The following is a 27,075-nucleotide window of genomic DNA, read 5'->3' on the forward strand; positions in this document are numbered from 1 at the left end:
CTGTTTGCCAATGTCAATTAGCTGCGGCGGCCATCTTGAATTGGGATGGATTGTGGAAGTTAATCAAACATAAATGTCCTTCAGATGAGAGTTTCATTAAAATCTGACCAGTGGTTCTGGAGATATTTTGCTAACAGACAAACAAGGTTGACTTCGACAGGTAATGCGAAGGTTTAAGCAAATATATTGTGCACTTTCTAGCACTTGGAGTACGAATTATGAATTAATCTCAGCTAAATTTTAGCTAAATAACTGTAAAAATGACAGAGTCCCAGACATTTTTCTGCTTTCTAAGATCAACTGGCTGTGGCGGCCATCTTGAATTGTAGCTACTCCAATGGACATGCATCCAGTTACGACTTAATGAGTTTTATTAAAACCGGTCCAGTGGTTCCTGAGATATTTTGCTAACAGACAAACACACAGGCAGCCATTCGGCAGCAGGGAAATAGAAAATAACTACGTAACAATTAGTCTGAAAGCAAAACAAAAGCAGACCACAATATATTTCGAATCACACATTTGACAATACATTACATGTTTATAAAAACATGAAGGTTTTTCTGAACACAGTTTAAAAGACATTTAATAAAAAGACACCAGAACCCAAAATAAAACTGGGAAGCCGTCGAGTGACGAAACAGAAAACTGACAAAACTGTACAACAAAAACAAAACATGCTGTAAAAAAAAGATTACATGACAAAACACACTGCAACGTTGAACAATATCATATATTTTTTACAAAATTTAACAAATCTCTGTACTTTTAAATTAGTTTTCTGTAACTTTTGTAGTTGTTGTTTTGTTATGAAGCTTTTATATCTTTTCTACTCTAAACGTCCTAATATGGGACGTTATATATTGTTAATAGTTATTTTTCCCCTTGTTGTTTATTATTTAGTTAGGAGATATATATATATTTTTTTGTCTGATTTTGAGTTTTTCCACCTTTTGGCTTCTGAAAACAAACAGATCAGGATGAAGAACACTTTTATGAAAACATGTTGGGGTTTATTTAGAAAAAGAAAAACAAAAAGAGTGTCACCGCAGCACCATATTCAGTGGTTTTGATCCGTCTGTGCGGTTCTAACACGCCACATGACCCTCTCCGTCCACCTCTGCGTAACCAGACTGCTGCTTCTGAAACTTCAGGGATGGCCAGTAGCTCTTGCGTCTCTGTAAGACATAAAGAGACGGAGTTCAACCACGAGACGCGAGTACACGAAGCGAGGGCTGCAGGTGGAGGTATCGGCTCACGTGGTGGAGGTAAAGCGGCGAAGCAGCAGGGTGGAAGTGGATGCAAACGGCCACGAGTATCAAAGCCAGGAGTAGGAGCAGAGCAGCTGCTATACCAGCTACCACCGGCGTGTTAGAAAAGCCTTTACTCTTCATCGAAGACTCTGTTTTCACGTCTGCGGTGAGATTAAAACGACAGATTATAAATCCAAACCGGCGGGTTCTGCAGGTGGTGTCTGTGTGAGGAGGACAGGAACTCACCGCTGTCCGTCCTGAACGTGTGAAGCTCAGAATCGTCTGAAACAGAAGATCAGGCCATAAAATCTGAGCAGCAGAACATTTTCATCACATTCATCTGCAGACTTTGTGTTATTTTAGTCATTCATGTATCAAATGTTCAGCTCATTTGTAACTTTTATCTTTTTCCAAATAAATAATTTTATTTACAAATACTTTCCACAAATACTTTACTTTGTTTGTCTTTTTATGCTACTTTTAGCTTTTAGCTATCGTTCTCCTACTTTTAGCTTCCATTTGACACTTTTAGATTTAACTAGCCCTTTGCTATGTTTAGCTTCTAGCTAGCCTTTTGATAGTTTTAGCTAGTATTAGCTTACTTTCAGCAAATGTATTGCAACTTTTAGCTAAAATTTTGCTATTTTTAGCTAGTCTTTTGATACTTTTAGCAAGTCTTTTGCCATTTTAAGTTTGTAGCTAGCCTTTTTCTGCTTTTATCTTTTAGATAGCCTTCGGCAACTTTCAGCTAGCTTTTAGATATTTTCAGCTTTTTGTGAATCTTTTGCTGCTTTTACTAATGTTTCTGTAGTTTTAGCGTTCAGCAGCCTTTTGTAACTTTAAGCATTTTGCTGTCCCTTTGCTAATTTTAGCTTCTACCTAGGATTTTGCTTCCTTCATCTTTCAGCTAGTGTTTAGCTCCTTTTGTACTGTAGTTTGTGTTGTCTCAGCAGAGACAGCCGCTCCTCTCGTTACCTCTGTCCTCAGCTCCACACTCACAGCCGTTTTGTTGAGGAGATGTTGGATCTTCGGTTTCTGGCGCAGCAGAGAAAACGGTGAAGCTGTCGTTTTTGAAGTAATCATCACAGGTCCTGTCTTTGCTCTGCCGAACCAAAAAAGAAAAACCTTAATTTAAAAATAAAAAGCACCACAGAGATGTAAAATAACTCACGCTGTACCTCCTCCGAGCAGTCATAATCCAGCCACTCCTGCCTGTGTCGGTCCATGCCGTCTGAACACCTGAAACACAACATTTTGATGAAACGGGGGATGGAAAAGTCGAGGCGTTACAGCGTGGGCTTCCCCTCACCTCTGGAGAACGTTGCACCAGCTGCAGCCAGAGGTTTGGTTGGACGAGAGGCAGCGCTCGCAGCTGTCATGTAGCAGGCAGGCTGAACAGAGATATGTAGATATTTTATTGTTCATCCGCAGATATTGGCACGTTTAAGGGTTAAAATAAGTGTTAAACACTCAGAGGTTGGGGTTTTCCGTACTTGGCAGCGGTGTGAGCTCTACAGCAGAATAACTGGTGATCTGTGTCGTGTCGATTTCCACTCGATGGTATTCATGGATCGTCTGCTGAGCTGCTTCTGTTTGAAAGAGAACAGATTTACGTACAGTACTGACCGAAGGTTCCTTAGACTCTTGAAAAAAACGTTGATCATTGTCAGGAACCTGGAGACTTGACTGCGAAGGCGTCAGACAAGCCGACCTTCACGGGTTGTTCAGCTGACCCCATCGTACCTAAAGGCAGCGGGATCTGGAGAGCAGAAAAGCTTTTTTATTTCTCTGCAGCGTTGAGATTGACTTAGAAAAGATTTTCAAAGCAGAGAGGGTAGATTTGCCTCACGTCTCGGTAGCTGAAAGTGATCCTTCCTGTTTTGTGAAGCGCCGCCTGAAAGGTGAAGGCACCCTTTGACTCCTCGTCTGGAAGTCTGACCCGCTCCCACTGGACCACAAAAACCTCCCCTAAAACCAGTCCGATAGTCAGAAAACACGTCTAACAGAGAAGTGTTGGAATGCCAGACGGTTTCCTACCGTTATCCAGATACTGCACAGTGGATTCTTTGGAGTGGCCGGGGTCGAAGTTGGCCATCAGCGGGGCGATGTACTGCGTGGTCGTCAGCATACGGTGAGTCACATCCCCCGTGAAGATGAATCCTGAAAATGACCAGATGGAGAAATGCGCAAGTCACAGCAAACACACTTCTGCTCCCCGAACACGTGCAGAAAAGGTTACTTGAGCATCTGTTGGGTAATCAAAATGTACCTCCTGTTGCTATGACAATCTGCCTCAGGTAATGTCCGTAAAAAGGAAAGTCAAAGGACATGGCGACTCTCTGAAAGGGGAAAAAAAAATGGATGCAAAATGACACTCTGAGAATATTAGGACTATTGCATTAGGTTTGTGTAAATATTTAAAAACAGAAGTTTTTGTTGCACTGAAATAACAACAGAAAGCTGCAATAAGAACCCAAACATAGAGGAAACAAGTTCAGGAGGAATTTTTAATTACAAAACCAAAGCAGTTCTCTAAAATTGGAACCGGTTCAAGATACTTACGTTTCTTAATACAGCCTACATCATCATAGGTGAGAGGAGGGGGTATAGCTCAGTGGTAGAGCATTTGACTGCAGATCAAGAGGTCCCCAGTCCAAATCTGGGTGCCCCCTTCCTGAGTACAGACTACTGTATGCATTAATCAGTCCTGTGACACACTTACCATATTCTCCAGACTATAAAGTGCACTTACATGTCTCCAATTTTTCTCAAAAAACAAGTGTGCCATATATATGTAAGAAGTCGTGATGTTTTAGTACGACTTTGGTAAACTACAAAGCCGTGTCGATGAAGCATCAATCCTCAGTTATAGTCGCGCAGGGCTCCGCCCACTGCGGTGGAGGAGTTTACACCTGATGTTAAAGCAAGTTCTCAGTTAGTATGACTGTGCAAACATAATCAGATGTTCTCATGATTGTTGTTGGACCAATAATCAGTCTCTAAAGCCATTTAAATGTGGTAAAAGCAGTTCTCTAAAATTGGAACCGGTTCAAGATACTTACGTTTCTTAATACAGCCTACATCATCATAGGTGAGAGGAGGGGGTATAGCTCAGTGGTAGAGCATTTGACTGCAGATCAAGAGGTCCCCAGTTCAAATCTGGGTGCCCCCTTCCTGAAGTCTATTCTTACAGACCGTGTTCTTAAAAGTCACCTGACATTTTTCTGCTCATTGTGTGAACAAACCCTTAGAGAAAGTGCCATGAGTAAGATTACTGAGATGCATGGTTTTTTTTTGTTTAAAAAAAGGTCCTTGATCTGTTCCTCAGTGTTTTTGTGCTGAATTAACAGGTTTAGTGATGATAATACAATTTCATAGTAAGTAGGATATCAAAATAAATCTTAGCTTGACTATCTACCTATGAATATCAACAACTGTGGGGGTATAGCTCAGTGGTAGAGCATTTGACTGCAGATCAAGAGGTCCCCAGTTCAAGTCTGGGTGCCCCCTTCACTAATCAAACCACAGCATGTTAAGACTTGACTTCTTATAAGGACTGGTCTGCAGTAAAATCCTGTCTGTCTGCACTTAGCAGGTTAAAGCATCTAACAAACCAATACCTTTCAGAGAAGAAGAGGTATCACAGGGCTCCTCTACTAGAAGGAGTTCTTTGTTAAAGAGCCAAGTGTGGTTTGACATTATTCATGCAAATTTTACTGATGTTAAATCAATCAATAAATGTTGGTTTAGACCCGCTAAATGCAGAATGATTTTGTGTATGAAATGAAATGAACATGTTTTGTAAAGCCCACAGATCTATCCTGACTTGTTAAAGGAAGCATAATAGGTCCCCTTTAATGCAGTTTTTCACCTAGTAAGTCTTCCAAAATAATCAGGATCCTATGATTGTTGTTGGATCAAGATTCGGTCTCTAAACTCCTCTAAATGTGGGGGTATAGCTCAGCGGTAGAGCATTTGACTGCAGATCAAGAGGTCCTCAGTTCAAATCTGGGTGCCCCCTTCCTGATTTAAATTCTTACAAACAGCAGCATCCACAAAATGATGAAATCCTGTTCTTATAAGTCACCTGACATCTTTCTGCTCATTGTGTGAACAAATGAGTCTCATAGAAAGACGAGTCCCATGAACAAGATTACTAAAATGCATATTTTGTTTAAAAAAAGGTCCTTGATCTGTTCCTCAGTGTTTTTTGTGCTGAATTAACAGGTTTAGTGATGATAATACAATTTCATAGTAAGTAGGATATCAAAATCATTCTTAGCTTGACAATCTACCTATGAATGTTAACAAATGTGGGGGTATAGCTCAGTGGTAGAGCATTTGACTGCAGTTCAAGATGTCCTCAGTTCAAATCTGGGTGCCCCCTTCATGCTGTAAGTTGTTACAAACAGCAGTTTTCCACAAAATAATGAGTTCCTGTCCTTAGAAGACACCTGACATTTTTTCTGCTCACATGAATGAAGCTCATTGTGTGAACAAAATACCCTCATGAGCAGGATTACTGAGATGCATATTTTGTTTAAAAAAGGTTCTTGATCTGTCCCTTAGTGTTTTTTGTACTGAATTAACAGGTTTAGTGATGATAATACAATTTCTTACTTAGTAGATTTGACCAAAGTCATCAGTCATTGTGATTGCTGTTGGACCAACATTCAGTCTCTAAGCTCCTCTAAATGTGGCGGTATAGCTCAGTGGTAGAGCATTTGACTGCAGATCAAGAGGTCCCCAGTTCAAATCTGGGTGCCCCCTTCCTGATATTTGTTCTTACAAACAGCAGCTTCCACAATTTATTGAGTTCCTCTCCTTAGAAGTCACTTGACATCTTTCTGCTCATTGTGTGAACAAATGACACTCAGAGAAAGACATGTGCCTGAAATGCATATTTAGTTAAAATAAAGGTTTTTGATCTGTTCCTCAGTGTTTTTGTGCTGAATTAACAGGTTTAGTGATGATAATACGTCATATTAAGTAGGATATCAAAATAATTCTTAGTTTGACAATCTACCTATGACTGTGGGGGTATAGCTCAGTGGTAGAGCATTTGACTGCAGATCAAGAGGTCCCCAGTCCAAATCTGGGTGCCCCCTTCTTAAAGCAAACCACTGTTTGAAAACATGAACTCAAAATGGCATATAGTTTATGATTAAAAGATATCTGATGACCTTTTTTCTGCACAAAGGTTGAGAAATGACTGAATGAACCAACGACCCTCAGAGAAAGACACTGATTTCAACAAACATGTTGAAGTGCAGAATATCAAAAAAAGGTTCTTTTTGATCAGTTGTTTAGCAGTTTCTGTGTAAGACTGACAAGTTTAGTGACGTTGTTGCCAAAATCGTCAGACTTCTTTATGATTGTTGTTGGATTATACTCTTTGATTTCTTCAATTAGTAAATCCTAGCAAGTTGATTCAAAGGCAGCTGGAGTTTTTTTAAAAATTATTATTATTGTAAAATATTAATATATAATAACCTCTACAACTGATTAACTGTTGGAGTCTTGATGGCTGCTACAGCTAAGTGCTATAAAAAAACAAAAATGGATAAAAATCAGTCAGTTTTACAGATTTTGAGCTAAAATCTGTAGCTGAGACTCACTGATTAGGTGTTTGTTGTGTCAACTCAGGACCGCATTAGATTGCACATTAGTTATTTTTGAGGTTTAATCGAAATTGCTGCAACTTCATCGTTTCTCAGCCTAACGTGAGGTCAGTCTGAAAGGTGGCGGGCGATGTGCATCCCTCCAAAGAACGGTAGGAGCTGTTTAGCTTCTCGACCATGAGGTTTTCAGAAAACTCCTCGGGAATAATGAAGAAGACCTGCTGCCTTCGATTCGACGGTGGCCGAGGTTCTCCTTCAGCTCGTCGACCGGCGGTGACGGCGTCTGATGACACTCACCACAGCTTGTTTGTAGGAATTCGACAGGAGGCTGTGGACTCGGACTTGGCCGTGCCGGACGTCACTCATGTCAAACCACAGGTCGCGCGTTCGCTGGTCTTCGGGGCCAAAGCTTCGCCACGTGTAGTACCTGTTAGAGTCCTTGTTTCAGACAGAAGAAGAGGAAGAGGAGGCTGTAAAAAGGCAGGACGCGCTGTGAGAGTCACCACCGTGAACATGTGTTTCTTTCCAAAAGAGGGCACTGTTTAACTCCAGCTAAAACAAACAGGCGAGGTCACAAACCAGAGTCATAATAAGAGCCGTAAACATTTACTCGGTGGTGCAGCACTCACCACTACGTGTGTCGCGTTGTCGGGCAGAGTGTTGATCCTTACTCCACCCTGAACCGCCCTGTCGATCCTCTTTGGGGACACCTTTTGGCCTCCGTCCTCGGCGTCCATCAGCCGCTGAGAGGTCACGCTGTGCAGATCATCTGCGAGGAGAAACGGACCTCCGTCAGTCCTGATTTCAGTCCGCTGATTTCAAACAACCGAAGCACAACAAAACATTTCAAAAGCCCGTTCTGCTGAGGGAGATGTTTACAGCCGTGGTTTCAGACGCTCGGCCTTGTGAGAAATTAAAACCGTCTTTTGGACGCGTCTGCCTCGTCAGTTTAAGACGTTGTTGAATGAAGGCAGAAACATTTTTTTCCCTGCTTTTTGAAAAGACTTGTCAAAACCCCCACAATCAAAAGAAACCATCTCCGGTAAGCAAACTGGGGTGGGTAGGCTTTGTTTTAAAGTTCTGCGTGTTTTAATTGAAGGCTCGTCTTGGTTTCAAGCCACACATTCCTGGTTCCTGTTAGGTGTTTATTTTTCCACAATGCTGTGAGTTTTATTGCGCGTGGAAAATTCACGTCTGCTGGTATATTTATAGCGATTATTTGATCTCGACCTGAAGACGTATTTGTCCTTACACAACCTCCTCTTGATGTGGCTGGTCAGAAATGCCCTGACTGAGCTCATAAGTGTTTTTTTGTTTGTTTCATGTTGAATAAACTGACATATTGTGTTGTACATGAAAGTATACTTTCCTCGTTAAAAATAAAACAAAGTAATCTGAGCTACAGGCGAAGGAGTGATTCTCAGTAATCTCATGTAGCGTAAAACGAGAAAGTCATTTCGGAAAATCCTTTAATCTATTGTTTCACAGAAAATATTGATGTAAAATACGTTTTTTGAAAGAAAGATGCTCAGTAAAGCAATTTAGGTACAAAAAACATTCTAGAAAGAAATATATGAAATAATTTCAAAATCTAAACAAAATATGTTTATAAATAAACTTATTAAAATATTATCTATATAATTATGTATTTATTATGCACAGCTTTTTGTGTCTTAATTGCAAATATGGTTATTTTTCCGCACTAAAAGTTAAAGAATTTGTAGTTTAAAGTTGTACTGAAATGTACAAAGTCAAGTTTTTATTTTAAAAAGCTTTTCTAAGCATATTTTGGACCAATGAAAAGTAACGTTTAAAAAAAAGTTCGCTTTTTTGACAGTACGGGACACCGTCGTGACGTCACACCCAGCCTATATAAACCCGTGTGGCGCTTTTTCTTTCTCGGGATGTGGTTTCTAACCCTAAAATGGTGTTCCTTCCTGTACTTAACGTTTGCTGTTTTCTCCCCTGGCTTTCAGCAAACTACAGGAGGGATTTGAAGGCAGGCTGTGAGTATTTCAGAATTAAAAAAGCCAGGGAAGTCACTCCCGTGAAGCTCAGTTCCCTGCTTGAAACCCCGTGAATTGCCGCCGTGGACAGCTTGGCTGCCGCGAAGAGTTCGTCTCTGTTGCTCCGGGGTTTTCCTGCCGGGAATCTGTCAATCTGAGCAGAATAAAACCGAGCGAGGTGCCTCTGCCGAACCCCAGGTGGTCCGGTTAGACAACCTAGGCTCGAACAATTCCTGACATTCTATTTTTATATAAATTATTTGCGGCTGTTTTGTTCCTGCTCGTTCTCCAGGTGATGCTAGCTAGCAGCACTAGCTAACACGGCTAGCAGCACTAGCTAGTGTTAGCATCACAGGTTGTGAAGTTGCTGAAGCACCAAACCAAGTTGATAAAAAGGCCCCGGAAAACCTTAAAATATGAGTGGTAATTGTAAAGGAGAAGCTGTGCAAGTTAGTTTTGTCTGACTATCATTCATTTATATTAAATTACCCAAATAAAAACCATTAAAGTATGTTTTGGCTCAACAACCACATTGTTTTTTGTTATGATGTTTTGTTTTCTTGGACACCAGTTAAGTAATTTGTCCCAGCTTTGCATGTTTTAAAGAACCAGGACAGACTTGGAGCGGTTCCATGACTTAAGAGAGAATTTTAAAACAAAAACACCCCTCATTTCTTACTGCGCGGGGCTTAAATAAAGTCACTGTTTGGTCAAACTCCCAGCTAAGTGTTTTGTATTTGTACGAGTCAGGAAATAGAAAGATAAAATGCTTATTCTCATGAGTATCTTACCATCTCAGTCACACATTTTAGCCAGATTAAGGACTGTGGCAAGCTTCTGTACACTTGGTTCAAACCAACAACATTAACAGATAAGATAAAACCTGTTACCGCTGCCTTTAATGTCACAGTTTGGGGATGACACTCAGCTACTACCACATGACATTTTCGGTCAGCATTGAATGGGTTGACTCCAAAGGTTTCATCAGATGGCTATTTTTGCTCCAAGACAAATGCGTCCAACATTACCACCTTTTGGCAAGTTTTAGAATATCAGCTTTAATTTCCATGAACCTTAATGGGCTCTTGTTGGTTCCATTGAGGCTGATTTGCCAGTAAAACGTCAGCTGATGTTGGTTCGATGTGTTCATTTCTGTCTTGGATGTGAGCTAGAACACAAGCCGGCCAGCTGTTCCCCGTTTGACCTCAGCCAAACCTCTGTGCGACACGCCGAGGCCTGCTTTAAATATCCCTCTGCATGCAGGCTGCTGCAGCACTAATGCGTTTTCCAGTTGTCGCAGCTCCGGTTTGAGGAGTTTCTGTCGCAGAGGCACTGATGTCGCCCTGTGTGTGAAACGCGTGGCGGTTCGTAGATCGCTGGGACTGTCGAGCGGCAGGTCTGCGTCGTCGTGGCATCTGTAGCAGGGGAAAAAAGACGTTGCCTGTTCTGCAGCAGATAATTTGGCTTATAAAGATGGGAGGAGTGCACAAACCTAATATTAAGTTGGTGCTCAGATCTGCTGAGGTCACTGAAAATGTTCGAAGGAACAAAAAATCCCTTTCAGCTCAAACATCCCAATTCTTTACACTAAAAGGTTTTATTTTTCCCTACGTTGCTGCTTCTGCAGACTTTGTGCTGTTTTAGCTGTTTATCAAAATGTTCAGCTCATTCTGGAGATGGCTGCTACGAGTGTTGTTTTTTTGTAAATATTAATATTAGTTTGTTGAGATCTTCTCTTTGAAATCTGCTTCAGCAAACTGGCTCTGTTTTTGTCTTCTAACACTACTTTTAGTTTTCGGATGGCTTCTTGTTGCTTTTAACCCTCTCAAGGCAGGCGTTGCAACAACATATCTGATTTTTCCTGTTACTAAAACTTAATTTGAGCCTGAGAGGGTAAACTAGCATTTAGCTATTTTTATTTTTTACCATAACTTGATATGCTTAGTGTTTATGTATCTTTTAGCTATTTTTTAGCTTTTAGCTAGAATTTTACTACTTTTAACTACCATTCTGTTATTTTTTAGCTAGATGTTTGATACTTTTAGCTTCTAGCAAGACAAGAAAAGTTCAGTTTTTAGCTCTCGTTTTGCTAGTTTTATTTTTTAGCTTAATTTTTACTACTTTTAACTAGCATTCTGCTACCGTCAGCTGGACTTTTGACACTTTTAGCAACTGTCCTGCTACTTTTAGCTGGCGCTTTACTAGTCTGGGTTTAAAACTTGGTGTGGTGGTAGCTGAGAGTCATCCTCAAATTACTCTCCAAGCACACGCTGTTTGTAAAACTTTGCTGTTAGCTGCTGAAGTCAACTTTGGCTGCTTTTAGCAAAATATCTCATGAAGAGCTTGATGGATTTTAACGACACTTTCAGGAAATAATCACTGGACGTGAAACTTTAACCGATTAACTTTTAGGATCAACCCGATTCAAGATGGCCTTCCTAGCTAATCGCTTTACAACTTTCCTGTTTTGCTTCTTCTTCTGCAGTTTCGACACATCTGGCTGAGAGTGGCTCTCGTCTTTGGCCACGCTTTATAGACTCCTCTTATTATAAAATGTTTGGTAGAAACCCACCTGGTGGAGGATAAACGTGAGGTTTCGACTAGAAAGTGTAAACGTTTCAGAGAACGATGTGGAAAAACACCAGTGGGGTTTTTATTTCCGATGCACAAGCGTCCAGATGTTTTGACCTCTGCCTGCTCAAACCTCAGCGTTTAGCTGGTTGGTTTTTTTTGTTTTGTTTTGTTTTTTCGGTGCGTGGTGAGCTGAGCGTGGTCAGAGAGGACGCACCCTTCCTGAGCAGCGGCTCAACATCGGCCACAATAAACACGTGGGGTTCACGTCGAGGAAGCTGCAGCTGAAATGATGCGAATCCTCGGCTGTTTGTCACCAAAATAGACTCTGCCTGTTTCCTGTCTGGACTTCAGTTAAATTACAGATTTAACTTAACCCTTCTTATCCCGTTAAAGGCCGGAGAGGCGACGCTTCTGTCCTCAGTTTGTGTTTTGGACGTAAAAAATTACTAATATTAAAAGCCGGCAACTTTTAATACGAGTTTTAGACAAAAATCCTCTTAATTTACAGCTGTTTTGGTCAAACTTACACAATATGTGCCATCTTGTGCTCAGAGTGTGGGTTGTAAATGACTCTCAGCTGCAGTCACATTAAATTTGAACTCACTATTTGTAAAATTGACTAAATTAAAACTGTTTTTTTATTTGTTTAGGGTAATGTTGATGTATTTAGCTGCGGCAGCCAAATCGATTTGGGTCGGCTCAGAAGTTAATCGGTCGAAATTACTTTCCTGAAAGTTTCGTTAAAATCTGCCCGGTGGTTCATGAGATGTTTTGGGAACAGACAGAGACGAAGAGAAAACATTCACGTCTGCCTCAGAGAAAATATGTTTTTAATCATTTTAGACCAGCATCCCTTCAGAAACACCAACGGATCTTAAAATGGCGCAATCTCTAGCACGGCTTGTAAAAACACATTTGGTCGTGTTTTGTTAAGAAAACACAATAATTCAACTCTCGGGAGAAAGATGACTTTCTGCTCATCTGGAGACAAATGATCTAACAGAATGTTTTTACCTTTAATTTAAGATGAACGCGTGCATTTTAATCAAGTCAAACCCGTAATATCTGCAGAAACAGAAGCTAAAACGAGCAGAATCGAAGCTGATAAAAGCAGAACTGAAGCTAAAATTAGCAAATTGCTAGCTAAATGGTCAAAGTAACAAAAGGTTAGCTCAAAACAGGAACAGGCTAGCCTAAAGGTAAAAGTAGAACAATAGCTAAAACCTAAAGGGAGCAAACTCTCATTAAAAGATATAAACAGCCCAACGCTAGCTAAAAGTCTAGCTAAATGTTGCCAAAGGGTAGCTTAAAGCTAAAAGCAGCAAAAGGTTATTTAAAAGAACAAAAAGGCTAACTAAAAGTAGCAAACTGCTAGCAAAAAGGTGAAAATGTTGGCTAGAAAGTAAAAATAGTAAAATGCGAGTTAAAAGTTTCAAAGGATGAGCTTGAAGCTAAAGCAGCAGATCTGTAGCTAAAAGATAAAAGAATGAAAAGGCTAGCTGAATGCTAAAATAGAAGAATAGTAGCTAAAATTAGGAGAAAGGTAACTAAAATATTTAGGCCCTATAAATAAATTTAAATATTCTGAAACGTATAAAAGATACAAAAAGCAAAAGTCACAGCAGCCATATCTCTGAATGAGCCGAACGTTTTTATGAATAAACGGCTGAAAAAGCACAAAGTTTTCAGGATGCAAAAAGTGAAAAATGGAAAAAAAGCAGGAAAACAAAAGTGCTGAGTCAGCGTTTCTACGACAACCCGACCGATGCTGGATCTGCAGACGATAATAAGGTGTCAGTGGGATTTAAAATCTAAAACATCTGGATCACTTTCAGCCTCTTGGAGGAACGAACTTCTCAACAAGACGAGAGAAGAGACGATCAAATCCGAGGTCATAAAGAAAACAATTCATTTTCAGCTCAAGGCTTTTTGTTATGTTTTTCCAGCCTGGTTCAGACGGTGTCAACGACCCTCTCAGGACTGAAGTCATCTTTTAATAACTGGACTGTTTATCTGGTCGAACGCCAAAGCAGATAAGGAGTGAGAAGGAATGGTGTTGGCTTGAGCCTCTTCAGCTGCAGGCACCTCCTGCACAGTTTGTCATGGAGTCCGCGGCACATTTCCTCACGCAGAAGAGCCCCGGTCTTAATTCTCCTCATTGTTTCTTCTCAACATTTAGTCCCCAACACTGACAGCTCCTTCTCATCTTAAACCACAAACCAAATGAGCAGGAAAACCAAACAAGACATAAAACAAACATCAGCATCAATCTTGACTCTGACTCAAAAAACTTTGATTAAAGAGGAGCAGAATTCAGCAACAAATAAACCATTTTTTCCCCTCTTTCCCAAAACCTGCGAAAAATTCACCCCAGACTGGAGCTGCCAGGCAAGAGGAAAAACAAGTCCAGCTCTAATTCTAAGTTGCCTGTTTGTGGGCTGCATGCCTGCGGAATCGGGCATTTTAATTTATTTTTGTGTTTTTTTATTGTGCAGCTTCATTGTAAACCCTTTGGCGTGTAAAACAGAAGAGGCATGGCATGCATATTCACCGCTTCATAAAGATTCTGTGGCTCCAAACGTGTTAAAACAGGACAAACGTTGGCGCACGAGAAAGTGTTCGTTTGTTGGCGTTTCGGTCTAAAGGGAAACAGGTGTGAGGTAAAAAGTGGTTAAAAGAAGTCAAAAAGCTGCAAGACAGATTTGTAACACAAATCAGGGAAAAAAAGCACACACGTGGAGCAAAAATAATACATATGCACGACTCACCTGGTTGCTGTTGAGCCCAAAGAGTTTGGGAGGAGCAGAGGAAGAGCAGAACCGAGCAGAAGAACATGATCACCCGCAGGAACCCAGCAGTCACAGCCTCCGGTCCTGGTTCCTCTTCTCCTCACAAAACAAATGTTCTCCCTCTTTCCTCCTCACGTCACGTCACGCACCACCCAGTCTCTGGCTACACCCTGTCTCTCCTCCTCGGCGGGTGTCCCTGGTTGTCGTGGCGACGGCAAAGACAAACGGATCAGCTGTGTTGCTTCGCTGTTGGGGCAGCACGTGGTGAAAAACTGGAAAAGTGACAAGAATAAAAACAAATCTGACGCTTTAACATCCCAGGAACTACGAGATGATTCATGCTTGGAGTCAACCCAAAGTCAATATGGCCGCCACAGCCAGCTGACCTTGAAGAGCACAAAGCTGGCTCTACTCAGTCAGCTTTACAGATACTGACCCACTCTCTCTGTTAGCAAAATATCCCATGAACTACTGGATGGATTTTAACAAATCTTCTGGGAAATAATCGTTAGATAAACCACTTTAACTCATGAGGTTCTGGAGCCAACCCAATTCAAGATGGCCGCCACAGCTAGTTGAAGTTAGTCAACACAACTCAGTCAGTTTTACAGATACTGAGCTGAAATTTGGTGTGGTAGTAGCTGAGACAACACATAACCTCCCAAACTTTATTTTTAAGGTTTAACCAAAACAATTAAAACTCCATGTCAGCTGGATGTTACGGTATCACAGAAGCAGGTTTCACCTCTGAAATGACTGCATTTAACATATTTGTTCCACTTTTTTGTATTTATTCAGTAAATTAGACTCATTTGAAGCTCTGACGCAGGAAGAAAAAACCTGAAATAAATCTCCATTGACCAGAAATAAAACAGCTTTTAAAAAGTAGTTAAAATTCCCTGACAAATGTAATTCAGCAGGATGTGTTTGCATCTAAATAATCATTGCTGTCAAGTCCGTGTTCTTTTTTTGGCCGTGTCAGCCACAAAAAACACTACTTAGTGTTTATTAATTTAAACGCAAAGGATGTGAAACCACGTCAACAAGCCACGATTTATTCGGTAACTGACTTTTACAGTTCGGGGAATTCAAATGTCAGAGCTGAGCAATCATTTATGTTGGGAATTTCCTGTTTATCTGTTTCCCAAATGTTCCCTTGATGAGCTGCAGCAGACGCTGAGTTGTTAATTACATCGTGTTTAAAAGTGTCGATCGCTTTGCAAAAAAAGAAAAATAAAAAGAACAATTTAATGCTATTGCAGCACAGTTGAGTTATATTCTCACAATATGATTAAATTTATGTCATTTCAGCCAGAAGAGGTCAGTAACGTCTTAATTCAGCAGCTCTGTTTCACAAGTCTTTGCATAGTAGGGGTATTCTGAGAGTTTTAGGTTCATACCTTCTTATTTTGAAGTTTTTGCTTGTATTTCATAGTTGTAGTTTTTTAGTTTAGTTTACTTTTCAACATTAGATGACATTTAAAGTCTTCAAATATGAAAGATTTCAAAGCAGTACAGAGGGGAAAAATGGCAAAACTTTTTTACTGTGATGAGCTTTTTCTGCTGTAAGGAATCAAAACACCTGCTGTGTTTAAGATTTGGAAATAAGGCAAAGGAGACCAAAACTGAGTTAATAATACGGAAAATGTCTTTATAATCTCTTGTCACTGATATATTTTGTGCTGTTGAAGTTAAAAAAAGAAACCTACTCTTGTTTATTAGCTCAAATTTCTCTTACACTCACTAAAAAAGTTTGTGAACCACATTTAGTTCAGCTTACCTTAGTTTAGCGACACTTAGCTTAGCAACGGTTAGCTTAGCGACACTTAGCTTAGCAACGGTTAGCTTAGCAACGGTTAGCTTAGCAACGCTTACCTTAGCAACGCTTAGATGACGTGTTTTAGCTGACTTCATAGAAATGACGCTTGCTTCGCCACCTAGAGGACAAAAACACATCAAGTCTCTGAAATAATCATTTACAGGAGAAACTGTAGTTAAAGATCAAGCCGTTTTCGACAAACAATCACAAATAAATCAATCTTTTAAAGGGTATCACCTTTTTACCTGTATCTATAAAAACAGTAGCTGTGTCATTGTGTTTCGTGCGGGGGTATAGCTCAGTGGTAGAGCATTTGACTGCAGATCAAGAGGTCTCCGGTTCAAATCCGGATGCCCCCTGCTTGATATTTTTTCTGCAAGTTCTATTTAAATCAGACATATATGATCATTAAATATTTATTTTGACATTATATTGTTTTCACAGCAGTATTATGACCTAAAAATGTACATTTTTTGTTATGACAGAAGTGCAAACCAGGTTTTACCAGACCTATCCGAAAAAACACAGCATCTCCTAACTTACATCCTCTACTCACAACATATAAACCAGGTTTATTTTACAAAATATGATTTTACATTTGAAAACAGAACTTTTGAATCCGAGTCCATGTTTGAGCAGCTGTAGCAACAAAACAATGGAGTGTATATAAATGAAATGGTCCACTCCCCAGCCCTTTGGTATTTAAACAAAACGTGGAAATGTTTTAAAGTTCTCCGTGGTTCTCTGTGGGCCATGCACAAGGTCTTGGCAATATTGAAAGGTCATCTTCATCTTTCCCAAACTTCACCCTGAGAGTAAATGAGAAACGTCTCCACCAAGCTGCGATGGCAAAGTGGCTGCCAGTCTTTGGCGCTTTGCGTCCCAATGACAATCTTTGTCGTACGGAGCTAAATTAGTCTCAGATAAATTCACAAATGCGTACAACAGGACATGCACTCAAATTAACTTTGCTGGATTCTAAAAATGTTAACATTGTAGACTGAAGTAAACTAATTTAACTTCCTTAAAACTGACAAGAGCAGCAGTACCATCTTGTGGACAGAGTGCACCATAGACATGGGTTTTACATGGCTTAGAAATGCTTAAACTGCAGATGTGTCCTCTTTCACTCAAATGATGACGTGAAGTAGGAGTTTGGTTCAGATCAGGGGGGCCGTTCCTCCCAACCACACCCCTCCAGGTCTCATGTCTATGCCAGCCACCCCACAGAGGAAGGTCCTTTCAGCAGGATCTCATTCCTTCAGCCATCAGCCTTACATCGTATAATCGTAGCTGGGGGTTGGAATGCAGATGGACCAGTAAATCCAGAGTTTTTGCCTTTTCAGCTTGGCTCCTTCTTCATGACGGACCAGAGAGACTCCCTCATCACTTCGGACGAGGTCCCGATCCTTCAATCATCACTCGAGAACGAGACTACCGACTACTTGAACGCCTCGACTTGGGGCAGCGGCTGATACCCGACCACGAGGACGCGTTCCAGTGAGTTCCAGTTTGTGTTTGTAACACCAGTAACACAAGTAACACAATCAGATAATGAGGGGGGATGGTGTAATCTCTCCTGATGTCATTATTGTTACTGCTTGCCTCCTAGTTTATGGTCAGATTCCTCACAGAGCAGTAATATATTACCCCTTTTCCACCGGCTCTAAAGGTCCCGGCTCCACTCTACTCTGCTTGCTTTGCGTGCGTTTCCACCGGCATTTTTTCAAGGCCGGCCCTGCTTTTTTGGTCCCTGCTTCGGAGTGGGGCCAGCCGGCAGCCCTGCTTTGGTGGGTGGTGCAAGCTTAGCTCCTGTTCACTCATTGGTCGTGGGTGTAGCCAGACTGAAGCGTAAGATGAGCGAAGAAAACAACGATAGACCATTTTGGAACGGTAACAACTATAAACAACAGCGTTAGCTTACCCTGCAATGTTTATGCCGTCTGTCCCCCAGCTGAAGGCGCTAGGGGACAACCTTCATAATTTACAGACGCAGACCAAAACGTTCAATAAAAAATATTTATTTCACAAATTTACAATATATACATTGTTAATAGGACTCATTGTCTTTAGCAGCTATAGCAACGTTTCCCCATTTAGGAAACTGCTGTAATACACAAAATACAATTGAAGAGATTTGCTTTTCAAAAATATATAAATTAAGATATTTTCGGAACAAAACTTGCTGTTGTTCACTGGCAAACAAGTAAAAATAACACATTTATGATTTACAGATTCGTCTCGGTTTTAGTGTAAACATTTCAGTAAGAGGCTTGTTGCGATGTGAGAACAGCAACGAGTGGACAGGAAATAACAGTCGAAGGTTAAATTGTTGCTTGATGCTTTTCCAGATGCTTTAGATTTGTTGTTCTGAGTAAAACGTGTTCCAGAGAACACCTCAGCTGTTCTCTGGAATGAGGTTTTATCTTAAAATAAACTTCTGAGAAACGACCGAGCTCTTCCCGGTGTGATGGTTGGGCGTGTTCGCTAATTACTCTTTATAGTTATGCATTTTGGACACAAGTGAGGAAGTCTTTGCCAGAACGCTGAGGTATGAAGAAACCAGGAAACAGGTATTAAATAATAATAATAATAATAATTTTAAAAAAAAGAGGATCCTGAAATCTTCTAGGTGTGTTCACCCTGAGGCTGAGGGAGAAGCGACTGAAAACGGCCGTAAAGCATCCCGACAGCGTCGCCTCTCGGCTCGGTTCGAAGTCCAATCCTTCGGGAGGCCTTTCAGTTCACCACGACCTTTGACCTCATCCAGTCCAGGCTGGCGGGAAGGCTGTGAGAACAGAAAGAAAAGTTGGGACAAGGACAAAAACGTTAGCTTTGTTTTGTTTTTTTCTTTCCGACTCGTTGACGTGCAACAAGTGACGCAGGAAGGCGTGAGGTATGTGCTCACCCCTCTCCGGTGAGGGCGCAGCAGGCCTGAACGTGCCAGGAGTGGGTTGTGACGGAGTCGAGCGTGAGGCACTGGGAGATCTCCGCCGCCGTCATGGAGCCCTTCACGTCTTGTTTGTTGGCCAGAACGAGAACGGCGGCGTTCTGAAGGTCCTGCATCAAAACAAAAAAGGGGAAGCTTCACATGTGATTGTCACAGAGGTGATTTTTTTTTTTTTTCCACGGGAAGCCCTGAAACGTGTTCCCGCTGTCTCAGCGGAACGCCTGTCAGCCTGTCTCAAAGGGAAACTTCCTCATCATGTTGCGTGACGGGTTAGTTAACTCGCTTCTCACTTATGACACAATGAGTCACACGCCGAAAGTGGCAGTGAGTTTCAACAATAACAACACAAATACCACGGCTGCTTCGCCAAACCACAAAAGAGTTTTACGTCAAGGGAGTGCTCAAAGACAAAAAGCTTAACAATCTGCACCCAGTTATTAAAGTTATTTAACAGCAATGTAATATCGTGGACCTGCTCATGAACGGAGCGTGCAGAAAGGAGATTTTAGAGTTTGATACCTCGTGTGCGAGCATCCGGTGCAGCTCCTCTTTGCTTACAGTCAGTCTCTCCCGATCTGTGCTGTCCACGACCAGAATGACGATCTGCAGAAGACAATAAAAGACATCACAGATACCGTCAATCATTGCCCAAAGATTTAATAAGGTAGGGAATGTGCTTTCACTCTAGTGTCAGACTAAAGAGCAGCAAAACGACCGTTGGACACTTTTAAAGCGTCGCCTGGCGTGTTACCTCGGTGTTGCAGTAGTACGAGTACCAGCCGGCCCGGAGACTCTCCTGTCCTCCGATGTCCCACACCATGAAGTGTGTGTTTCGAACTGTGATCTCCTCGACGTTGCTGCCGATGGTGGGCGATGTGTGGACGGCCTCTTTCGTCAAACTGGGGAATTTAAAACACATTTAATCAGAACTAAAACAAAACAAAACGATGGAGTTCTTTTATAACTCATAAAATAGTTGAAGTTCTTACAACTGGTAGAGGATGGTGGTCTTCCCAGCATTGTCCAAACCCACGATGATGACTTTGTGCTCTGTGGGAAAGTCCAAACAGGGTTCAGATAAACTGGCTGACTTGTAACCTGACCAGCACATTACTTCACACAGAGATAAGATAAGAACATGAAATTGAGCTCAGCTTCATGGAAATCCTCAAATTAAAGTGATTAAAGAACTTTTTTAACAGGTTTGATCTAAATCAATAACACTACCTTCTTACTGGAGAGGCTTTATTACAAGAGCAAACATAAAAAATAATGTAAAAGTAGCACAAATTGAAGCAGATTTACCTGCGTCTCCGAACACGGCCATCATTTTGGTCAGCAGGAAGCCCATGTTCAACAAGTGGTGGGGTGAAAACAACAAAATCCAGGAAAATAAACAAATACAATAAAATAAGAAGACAAACTTCTGTTTCTGCCAACGGCTGACTGACAGAAAGAAACTCAGCTTTGAGCTTTAATACCTGTTTGCTTTCGGCTCGCCAGCTTCGGAAGGAGGCGCTTCGGAAAATCCTCGGTGCGTTTCAGCCGTGACGCGTTCATTTCCCGTGGGAAATGTTAGCACCGAGACAACTGTGAGCTGATCGAGTCGAAAAACTGAAACACTGGATGTGTAACTTTACTTATCGTGTTTTACAGCAACAGTAACATTATTGGAATCAACTAACGATTTATTTACAACTTGGTTACTAAAAAGCTTTCTTAAATACATATATTTAGGCGTTAAACTGACAATTTTCCGTTTCCAAAATGATTTAAATTTATAATGCAGCAAATAAAAATGAATTTAATGCTACTTTTTGTTTTTAAGATGATGCTTTTCTTAGTTTTACCATTCAAAAGTCTATAAATGATTACAAATTTAGTTTCAGCATCAATAATGATTAATTTTAAAATACAAAAATTGCTTTTTAACTGATCTTAGAAAGCTGTTACTTCTAATATCTTTTTATTTTTTTATTTTAGCATTATAGTTAATAATAATAAAAACGTTTCGCCACTTATCCGTTTTTAAAATATATAAATATTAAGCTAAACAAGCAGAACAGCCGCCTGAACTGCTTCTTCAGCCGTCATATTAATAACATGTCAGATATCCGAGCATGTCGGGGAGTACCTGAACGCAGCCTTACGAGCGTCTCTTCTGTTGACGGAACTGGTGACGTAGGAACGCATTCCATCCAAATATGGTAAAAGGAAGTGAAACTGTTTATCGGCCTCGATTAAGGAACAGAAAGCAAAAGCCTGGAATCAACAGGAATTATAATCAAATAAAAATCCCTGAAATTTTCTTTGAACACTTCAGGTAATTCCCAGAACTTACCCGACCTGTTAAACTGTAACAACGTTTTTTTTAAAGCCGGTAAAAGCATGTATTTATTTAAATAAAGCCTGTTAGATGTAAAATTGTACCCAGATTATTTAATCTAACATACATTTCTTAATATAACTTACACTTTATTCTTTAATATATTTAAGTTTTATCAGTTTTGTCTCTCTGAAGTACAACAACATAAACAAAAACTTTGGAACAAGCATTAAATGTGTTTGTTTATGTGTCTAAGTACTATTTACTGAGTAAAAAAAACATAAATCCAGTGCATTTATTTCACTACAGATGCAGCTGTTACTGTAGAGATTGTTAACAAATAGTCTAAATATTTGTAAAGTTTAATAGAAAGCTATTTGTCTACACAGCAGCTACAACAATGATTTTTATTCCTTTTAAAAGGTACATTTTACAAATTATGAAAAGTTCCTTCAAAAATGTTCTCTTTTAAATCTGCTTCAGCGTATTTACTCTTTTTATATTTTCTTATGCTACTTTAAGCTTTTAGCTACAGTTTTGCAAACAGCTACTGTTTTGCTGATTTCAGCTTTAGCATCCATTTAGCCACATTTAGCTAAATTATTGTTGATTTTGTATGTTTTGCTAATTTTACCTGCTTTGCTAACTTCAGCTGCCTGTTTTTAGCTTGTGTTTTGCTTACTTTAGCCTCTCTTTTGCTCTTTTAACCCCTGCCCTGCTTGTTTTATCCTTAATAAATAAAGAAAGTGTACATTTCACTGAACAGCATCTTTATTCCGGCCTGAACCTGACCTCGTTCTGTGTGTACAGTTAAACTGCTCGTTGTTTTTGTCTCAGAGAGGCGCTGATGTGAGGCCCCCGTTTGTGTCGCAGGCAGCTGCAAAACCGCAACTGAGAAGTTTCCGCCCATGCAAAGTGTCAGTAAGCCACAGGCGATTAGAAAAGAACAGTGTCAGAAATAAAAAAACACGGTTCCTGCACGTTCTAACACGTCTCTTCGCTGAACGCAACCATGAACACCTCAGCAGTGTACCCAGAAGTGTGAAAATGTGCTTGGGTTTTACATTTTATCTTATTTATCAACCATGAAGGTTTAATCTGCAGAACGGAAGAATCAGGAAGCTAAAGAGACGGCAATCTGATCTTTGTTTTGCAGGTTTTCAGGAATCCAACCAGCATGAAGCACAAAGTTCTCCCAGACGTTTAAAGCTTACACCTTTCCTCCCTAAAGTTTCTATTCGATTTAAATATTTTAACAGATTATTAGTTCGTTCTGTTTAATCGAGTCAACAGAAGAGTCGACACACAACGTCGTTTTTCTGATTAAGTTTTTAATTAAAATACGAATTTATCCACAGATTAAAAATGAAAGGCAGAAAAAGCAAAATGTAGCTACAATCAGGCACCAATGATACATGTTATTTCATAATTTTAACAATTGCGATAACGCAACAATAACATTATTTACTGATCATAATTTAATATTTACTTATTCAACTGAAGACGGGGCGGGCTGAAGCAGCCCACCAAAGACATTCATGGATTTTAGATAAAGACCAAAGCTGATCCTAACCCCCCTCCCCATCATGATACTCCTCATACTACCTCACAAGAACTGAAGTTTCTTTTTTTTTTTTTAAAAAAATTGCAAATGATCACAGGAAAATAAACAAAAACAACACTAATTCCATTAGAAATCAGGAGTGAGAAGAGAGTGGAGTTTAATGTCAAGACAAGCTATCAATTTAAGTGGAAGTTCGGAGTGATTAACCTCACACACAAGTACTTTTTATATCACCGTTAGCGCTCAAAAACAGACAACAAGGCTGGTGCGAAGAAAAGAAAAAAAAAAGGAGATGAGAAACGTGCGACAACAGCAGCAGGCTACGCTTCGGAGTAGCCACAAGACACCGAGGGACAGAAACATGGTATGAAAACGAGTGTAACAAGAGTTAAGACATCCCACCCGCTAGTGGACATAGCCTGGCGAGACATTCCGGCACTTGTGATAGGAGTTTTCTTGAAATAATTGTGTCTTAGGGCGGGAGTGACTAAGGCAGGACACGTTCATTCACGCCACCGCTGCAACCATGAAGAAGAGACCGAGGGACCGGTCCGGGCCTCCGCAGACCCCGGACCGAGCCGGGGGAGGAAGTAAACATCTTTGGAGCGTATTTCTTCGAAACCCGAGCTGACGTGAGAAATTTGTTTGGAGCCCCCCAACTCTGACAGAGCTGTGAAGTCGTGTAAAATGTAAATAAAAAACGGAACGCAGCGATCTGCAAATCTCACGATCCCCCGTCTCCTTCACAGCGGAATATAAGAAAAACAAGAAAGTTTGAACAGTAATGCAGCAAAAGAGTCGTTCCAGATGTTTCTCCTGTATGTAAACATCTGGACCTGAGGTTGTCCCGTTCTGTCTGTTCAGCCGTCCTGGATGGGAGCAGATGTTGTCCTAAAACCTGATTAATGGTGTCAGCTAACTAATGCACCCCCATACCATCAGAGAGGCAGGCTTTGACCTCAGAACAGTTCTCCTCTTTGGTCCAGAGGAGACACATCTGTTCACATCTGGCTTCTTCTTTGCCTGATAGAGCTTTAAGCAGCGTTTGTGGACGGCACGGTGAGCTGTGTTTACAGACAGTGTTCCTGAGCAGAACAGAACCATAACCTGGTCACCAACATCCAATACTGACATTACGCCTTGACCAATAAAATGATTCTCTTAGTTTCAGCATCGGATATGTTTAATATGTTCCACTCTGAATAAAATATGGGTTCATGAGATTTTGAAATCACTGCATCCCGTGTTTATTTACATTTTACACAACTTCCCAAGTTTCTCGGGGCTGGGGTTGTAATAATGGCAGATCTTTTACCAGGTTTTTAAGGTCTGAGCGATAAGAGAGTGAGAATGCGAGGCGTTTGACTCCTGGATCCCAGTTTGGGAGAAAATCCTGGAAGTCAAAAGGTAGAACAATCTAAAGAGAAACCCTGATACGATACATACGGTGGAACAGTGACATTAGACCCTGTTTAAGACTGCGGAGGACAGGCATGACAGACTACAGCCCCCATCAGCCTTCACACTCTACAACTGAAGGAGAGATCGGGTCGTACGGATTACAATCGTAGATCTAGAACTGTAGCATTTACTGCCCTTGTGCTGTCGGTAAAGAAATCCATGATATTCATGCAGTATTAACATAAGAAACACTTAATTTATTTCTCCAAAAACATAAATAAGTCGATTTGCAAGAACGTGATGAGATCTGGCAGTTGATGCGTATCTTTACATTTTACTGGGATGTAAACATGGTTTTGTTAGCCTGACAGGCGTGGCCCCAAACCCACACTTCAGAACCTTTCCTTCCTGTTCACCAACGCCCCCTCTGAGAGGAGCGTTCAGTGGATGTACACGCCCTTCCCCCAGTCGTCCTGGTTCTTGTTGCGGCCCATGTTGGACCCCGTTTCCACGGGCTCCTGGCAGTAACGCTCCCTCAGCTTGGTGCGTCCGTGCGGCTGCGTCTGGCTCGGCATCGAAGGGTGGTTCAGGTTTTCCTGGTCCGGCTCGGCGCCCTCGTCCTCCCAGGAGGCTTGTCGGCCGTGATGCTGCGCCAGGTGGAGACGGCTGCCTCCGCCCCCTCGGTACGGCTCGGGCTCCTCGTACGGGTCGGTCTCAATGTCCATGCAGGAGTCCCCGGCCTCAGTGTAGGCCGAGTCCCGGCTGCCCTGGGTCTCTGAGTCGAAGGTGTCTTGCCGCGACAGGCCTCTCCCGCTGCCGCCTCGCAGCTGACTGCGGGACGAGCGCAGGTACATCTGCTGCTGGTGCTGCTGCTGAGGCTTCCCGCCCAGGTCTGTCTGGTAGTCGTGCAGGCCGCTGCTCCCGCCACACTCGGTCAGAACCCCGTCCCGCTTCTGCTCGCCGTGCACCAGGTATGGACCCTGCAGCCAGCACAGCCATGCCACACGGAAAAAACATGCAGAGACGCAAACAGCAGATGGAACCGTCAGTAGTTAGCAGGGTTAGCAGGCAGTGCATGCAAATAAAAACAGACTGAAGCTTAAAGAACAGCATTCCTTAAACCTGCTGCCTTTCATGCCAGAGTCTTAAACTAAGATCATTTTAAAGGACAGTGTTTCAGCCATTTTGGTTAAATCTTGTAAATGACGTCATGGACGGTCTCATGCAGTGTTGTGAGAACTTGTGAGGTGTGTTAGAGCTCAAACTGTGCGTTGTGAGTGACTCTCAAATACTCCCTCGCCAACTTTCAGCTCAGTATCTTTAAAACTGACGGAGTCGTCATAATTCTTGCGTCGTCTGAGGTTAACTGTTGCAGCCATCTTGAATTGAGAGTTTAACTGAAATCTGACAGTAAACGTGACATAAAATAAACCCAAACGTGCAATAACTACACTGGTGTTTCTGCAGGTTATTCTAAAACCTCATCAACCTGCAAGCAAAAAGCAACACAAAATGTCTACCATTACAACACCGCCACCTGCTGGCTGGATGAGCTCATAGCAAATAAAATAATCTTTTTGATTCCTAAATAATCAAACTGCCTTACAGAGTCTTTAAACTTGATTTGGTTCATATTAATAAACCAAATGAAGTAAAAATTATTTTTCTTGCTCTGTATTTGTTACTTGTGTACAAATAATGGTAGACATCTATTTGGTGCATTGTCTCCGCTTGAGAGCTGTGAGTTGATATGCTCGTTACAGTTAACGAGTAACCTGTAACAACTGAGACGAAGCAACAAACTCTATTAGTCTTTGGCTGCTAACCTTCCGGATAGATCGATTAGGCCGAACAAAGTGTTAAGAGACGGCAAACCAAACTCAGCCCTGCTCTCTGAAGAGGCGGATATGACTTGCTGTTTTCAGGGGCGGTACCATGGCAACACGGAGGAGGAAGGCAAACTGGATTCTCCTCTCAGGGAACAAAATGCGCCGGAGAAATGAGGCCGCGGAGATAACGAGAGGAGGGTCGGGGCAGCAGATATTGTTTTACTCGTGGCTGCGGTGAAACGGATGGGGAACTCGGGGGGTGGAGGGAGCAGAGGGGGGCACCGAGTTGCGTTGCTTTCGCAGCGTTGAACAGAAGAAAAACCAACACTTGTAGGTGTTCTTCAACTGGCTGCTCATGTGTGAGAAACTGGCTCCTTTTTAGCACTTTGTGTTTGTTGATTCCTGAAGAGGTGATTTAATCTGGATCTGTTTTTTTTTAAAAACAGCATAAACAGGATTTTATTTATTGCACTGTTGCTTTAAAAAGCCCAGGAGGCTGAGTTTGGGGTCAAGTTGCCGGAGTGTGCCCCGTCCCTTCGCCCAGGTGTGTGGGGGGGGGACTTCACATGGCGTGCTCCTCCTCTCTCCCCTCGCTGGCTACAGCGCCGTCCATGTCAGGCCACAGATCCATGTTCCTGCGCAGAGAGGTGAGCACCTGTACCTGCAGGTTGGAGACGGGCTCGGGGGAGGCAGCCAGGGCGGCCGTGGCCATGGTGCGGTTCAGCAGAGGGTTGGGGGGGTTGCTGCTCGGCGGGTGCGTCGCCTTCCAGTAGGCCTCCAGGTAGTCAGCCAGGTGTTCACACGCGTCCTCCAGCTGGTTCTCATCCAGGATGATGTCAAACAGCTCCTACGCCACACACAAATAAACGAATGAGACAATTACCGGCTGAGGTAGGTCCTCGTGGTTCTTCTCTGACGAGCAGAAGCTTAAAGCAGAACCTAC

The 27,075-nt window shown here is 41.7% G+C and overlaps 3 protein-coding genes, 1 long non-coding RNA gene and 8 other non-coding genes across 19 annotated transcripts in view; 9 read left to right on the forward strand and 3 right to left on the reverse strand.

Annotated features, from left to right (window-relative positions):
- Positions 1–353: 353 nt before the first annotated feature.
- LOC108237700 (plexin domain-containing protein 1-like) lies at positions 354–14,452 on the reverse strand. Of its 2 annotated transcripts, none has more exons than XM_037978682.1 (14): positions 14,223–14,452; positions 7,504–7,643; positions 7,172–7,312; positions 3,523–3,592; positions 3,291–3,413; positions 3,103–3,221; positions 2,928–3,012; positions 2,747–2,842; positions 2,563–2,644; positions 2,432–2,492; positions 2,253–2,355; positions 1,500–1,535; positions 1,260–1,414; positions 354–1,178 (listed from the first exon to the last, which is right to left on the reverse strand). In XM_037978682.1, the coding sequence occupies exons 1-14, from the start codon at positions 14,287–14,289 to the stop codon at positions 1,089–1,091; spliced, it is 1,368 nt and encodes a 455-aa protein (XP_037834610.1). In that variant the 5' UTR covers positions 14,290–14,452; the 3' UTR covers positions 354–1,088. The 2 variants fall into 2 exon arrangements, with proteins under 2 accessions (XP_037834610.1, XP_017274808.1); XM_017419319.3 differs by having other exon boundaries at positions 2,229–2,355; positions 14,223–14,440.
- On the forward strand, positions 3,590–6,373 carry LOC119617524. The gene is made up of 2 exons (XR_005233849.1): positions 3,590–4,271; positions 4,355–6,373. It is a non-coding gene; the product is annotated as an uncharacterized LOC119617524 (long non-coding RNA).
- trnac-gca lies at positions 3,854–3,925 on the forward strand. The gene has a single exon. It is a non-coding gene; the product is annotated as a tRNA-Cys (tRNA).
- Positions 4,354–4,425, forward strand: trnac-gca. Its single transcript has one exon. It is a non-coding gene; the product is annotated as a tRNA-Cys (tRNA).
- On the forward strand, positions 4,692–4,763 carry trnac-gca. The gene has a single exon. It is a non-coding gene; the product is annotated as a tRNA-Cys (tRNA).
- trnac-gca lies at positions 5,203–5,274 on the forward strand. Its single transcript has one exon. It is a non-coding gene; the product is annotated as a tRNA-Cys (tRNA).
- Positions 5,569–5,640, forward strand: trnac-gca. Its single transcript has one exon. It is a non-coding gene; the product is annotated as a tRNA-Cys (tRNA).
- Positions 5,952–6,023, forward strand: trnac-gca. Its single transcript has one exon. It is a non-coding gene; the product is annotated as a tRNA-Cys (tRNA).
- trnac-gca lies at positions 6,290–6,361 on the forward strand. Its single transcript has one exon. It is a non-coding gene; the product is annotated as a tRNA-Cys (tRNA).
- A 1,897-nt stretch (positions 14,453–16,349) lies between the features above and the next one.
- trnac-gca lies at positions 16,350–16,421 on the forward strand. Its single transcript has one exon. It is a non-coding gene; the product is annotated as a tRNA-Cys (tRNA).
- Positions 16,422–18,720: 2,299 nt separating this feature from the next.
- arl5c (ADP-ribosylation factor-like 5C) lies at positions 18,721–20,519 on the reverse strand. Its single transcript, XM_017419332.3, has 6 exons — positions 20,318–20,519; positions 20,002–20,062; positions 19,764–19,911; positions 19,532–19,615; positions 18,971–19,122; positions 18,721–18,850 (listed from the first exon to the last, which is right to left on the reverse strand). Exons 1-6 carry the CDS (start codon positions 20,361–20,363, stop codon positions 18,802–18,804), a joined length of 540 nt encoding a protein of 179 aa, XP_017274821.1. The 5' UTR covers positions 20,364–20,519; the 3' UTR covers positions 18,721–18,801.
- Positions 20,520–22,911: 2,392 nt separating this feature from the next.
- The window catches only part of cacnb1 (calcium channel, voltage-dependent, beta 1 subunit), a 35,710-nt gene continuing 31,546 nt past the window's right edge, over positions 22,912–27,075 (reverse strand). For 6 of the 7 annotated variants that reach the window (XM_017419443.3, XM_017419442.3, XM_017419441.3 and 3 more), the window contains 2 exons: positions 26,794–26,979; positions 22,912–25,283 (listed from right to left, as the gene is read on the reverse strand). In XM_017419443.3, the coding sequence (XP_017274932.1) occupies positions 24,744–25,283; positions 26,794–26,979 (726 nt within the window). In that variant the 3' untranslated portion in view covers positions 22,912–24,743. Of the gene's footprint in view, positions 26,980–27,075 lie in introns of all 7 variants that reach the window. The other variant, XM_017419445.3, reaches the window with a different exon arrangement.

Source organism: Kryptolebias marmoratus, linkage group LG12 (genome assembly GCF_001649575.2).
Source record: "Kryptolebias marmoratus isolate JLee-2015 linkage group LG12, ASM164957v2, whole genome shotgun sequence".
Classification (NCBI taxonomy): Eukaryota; Metazoa; Chordata; class Actinopteri; order Cyprinodontiformes; family Rivulidae; genus Kryptolebias; species Kryptolebias marmoratus.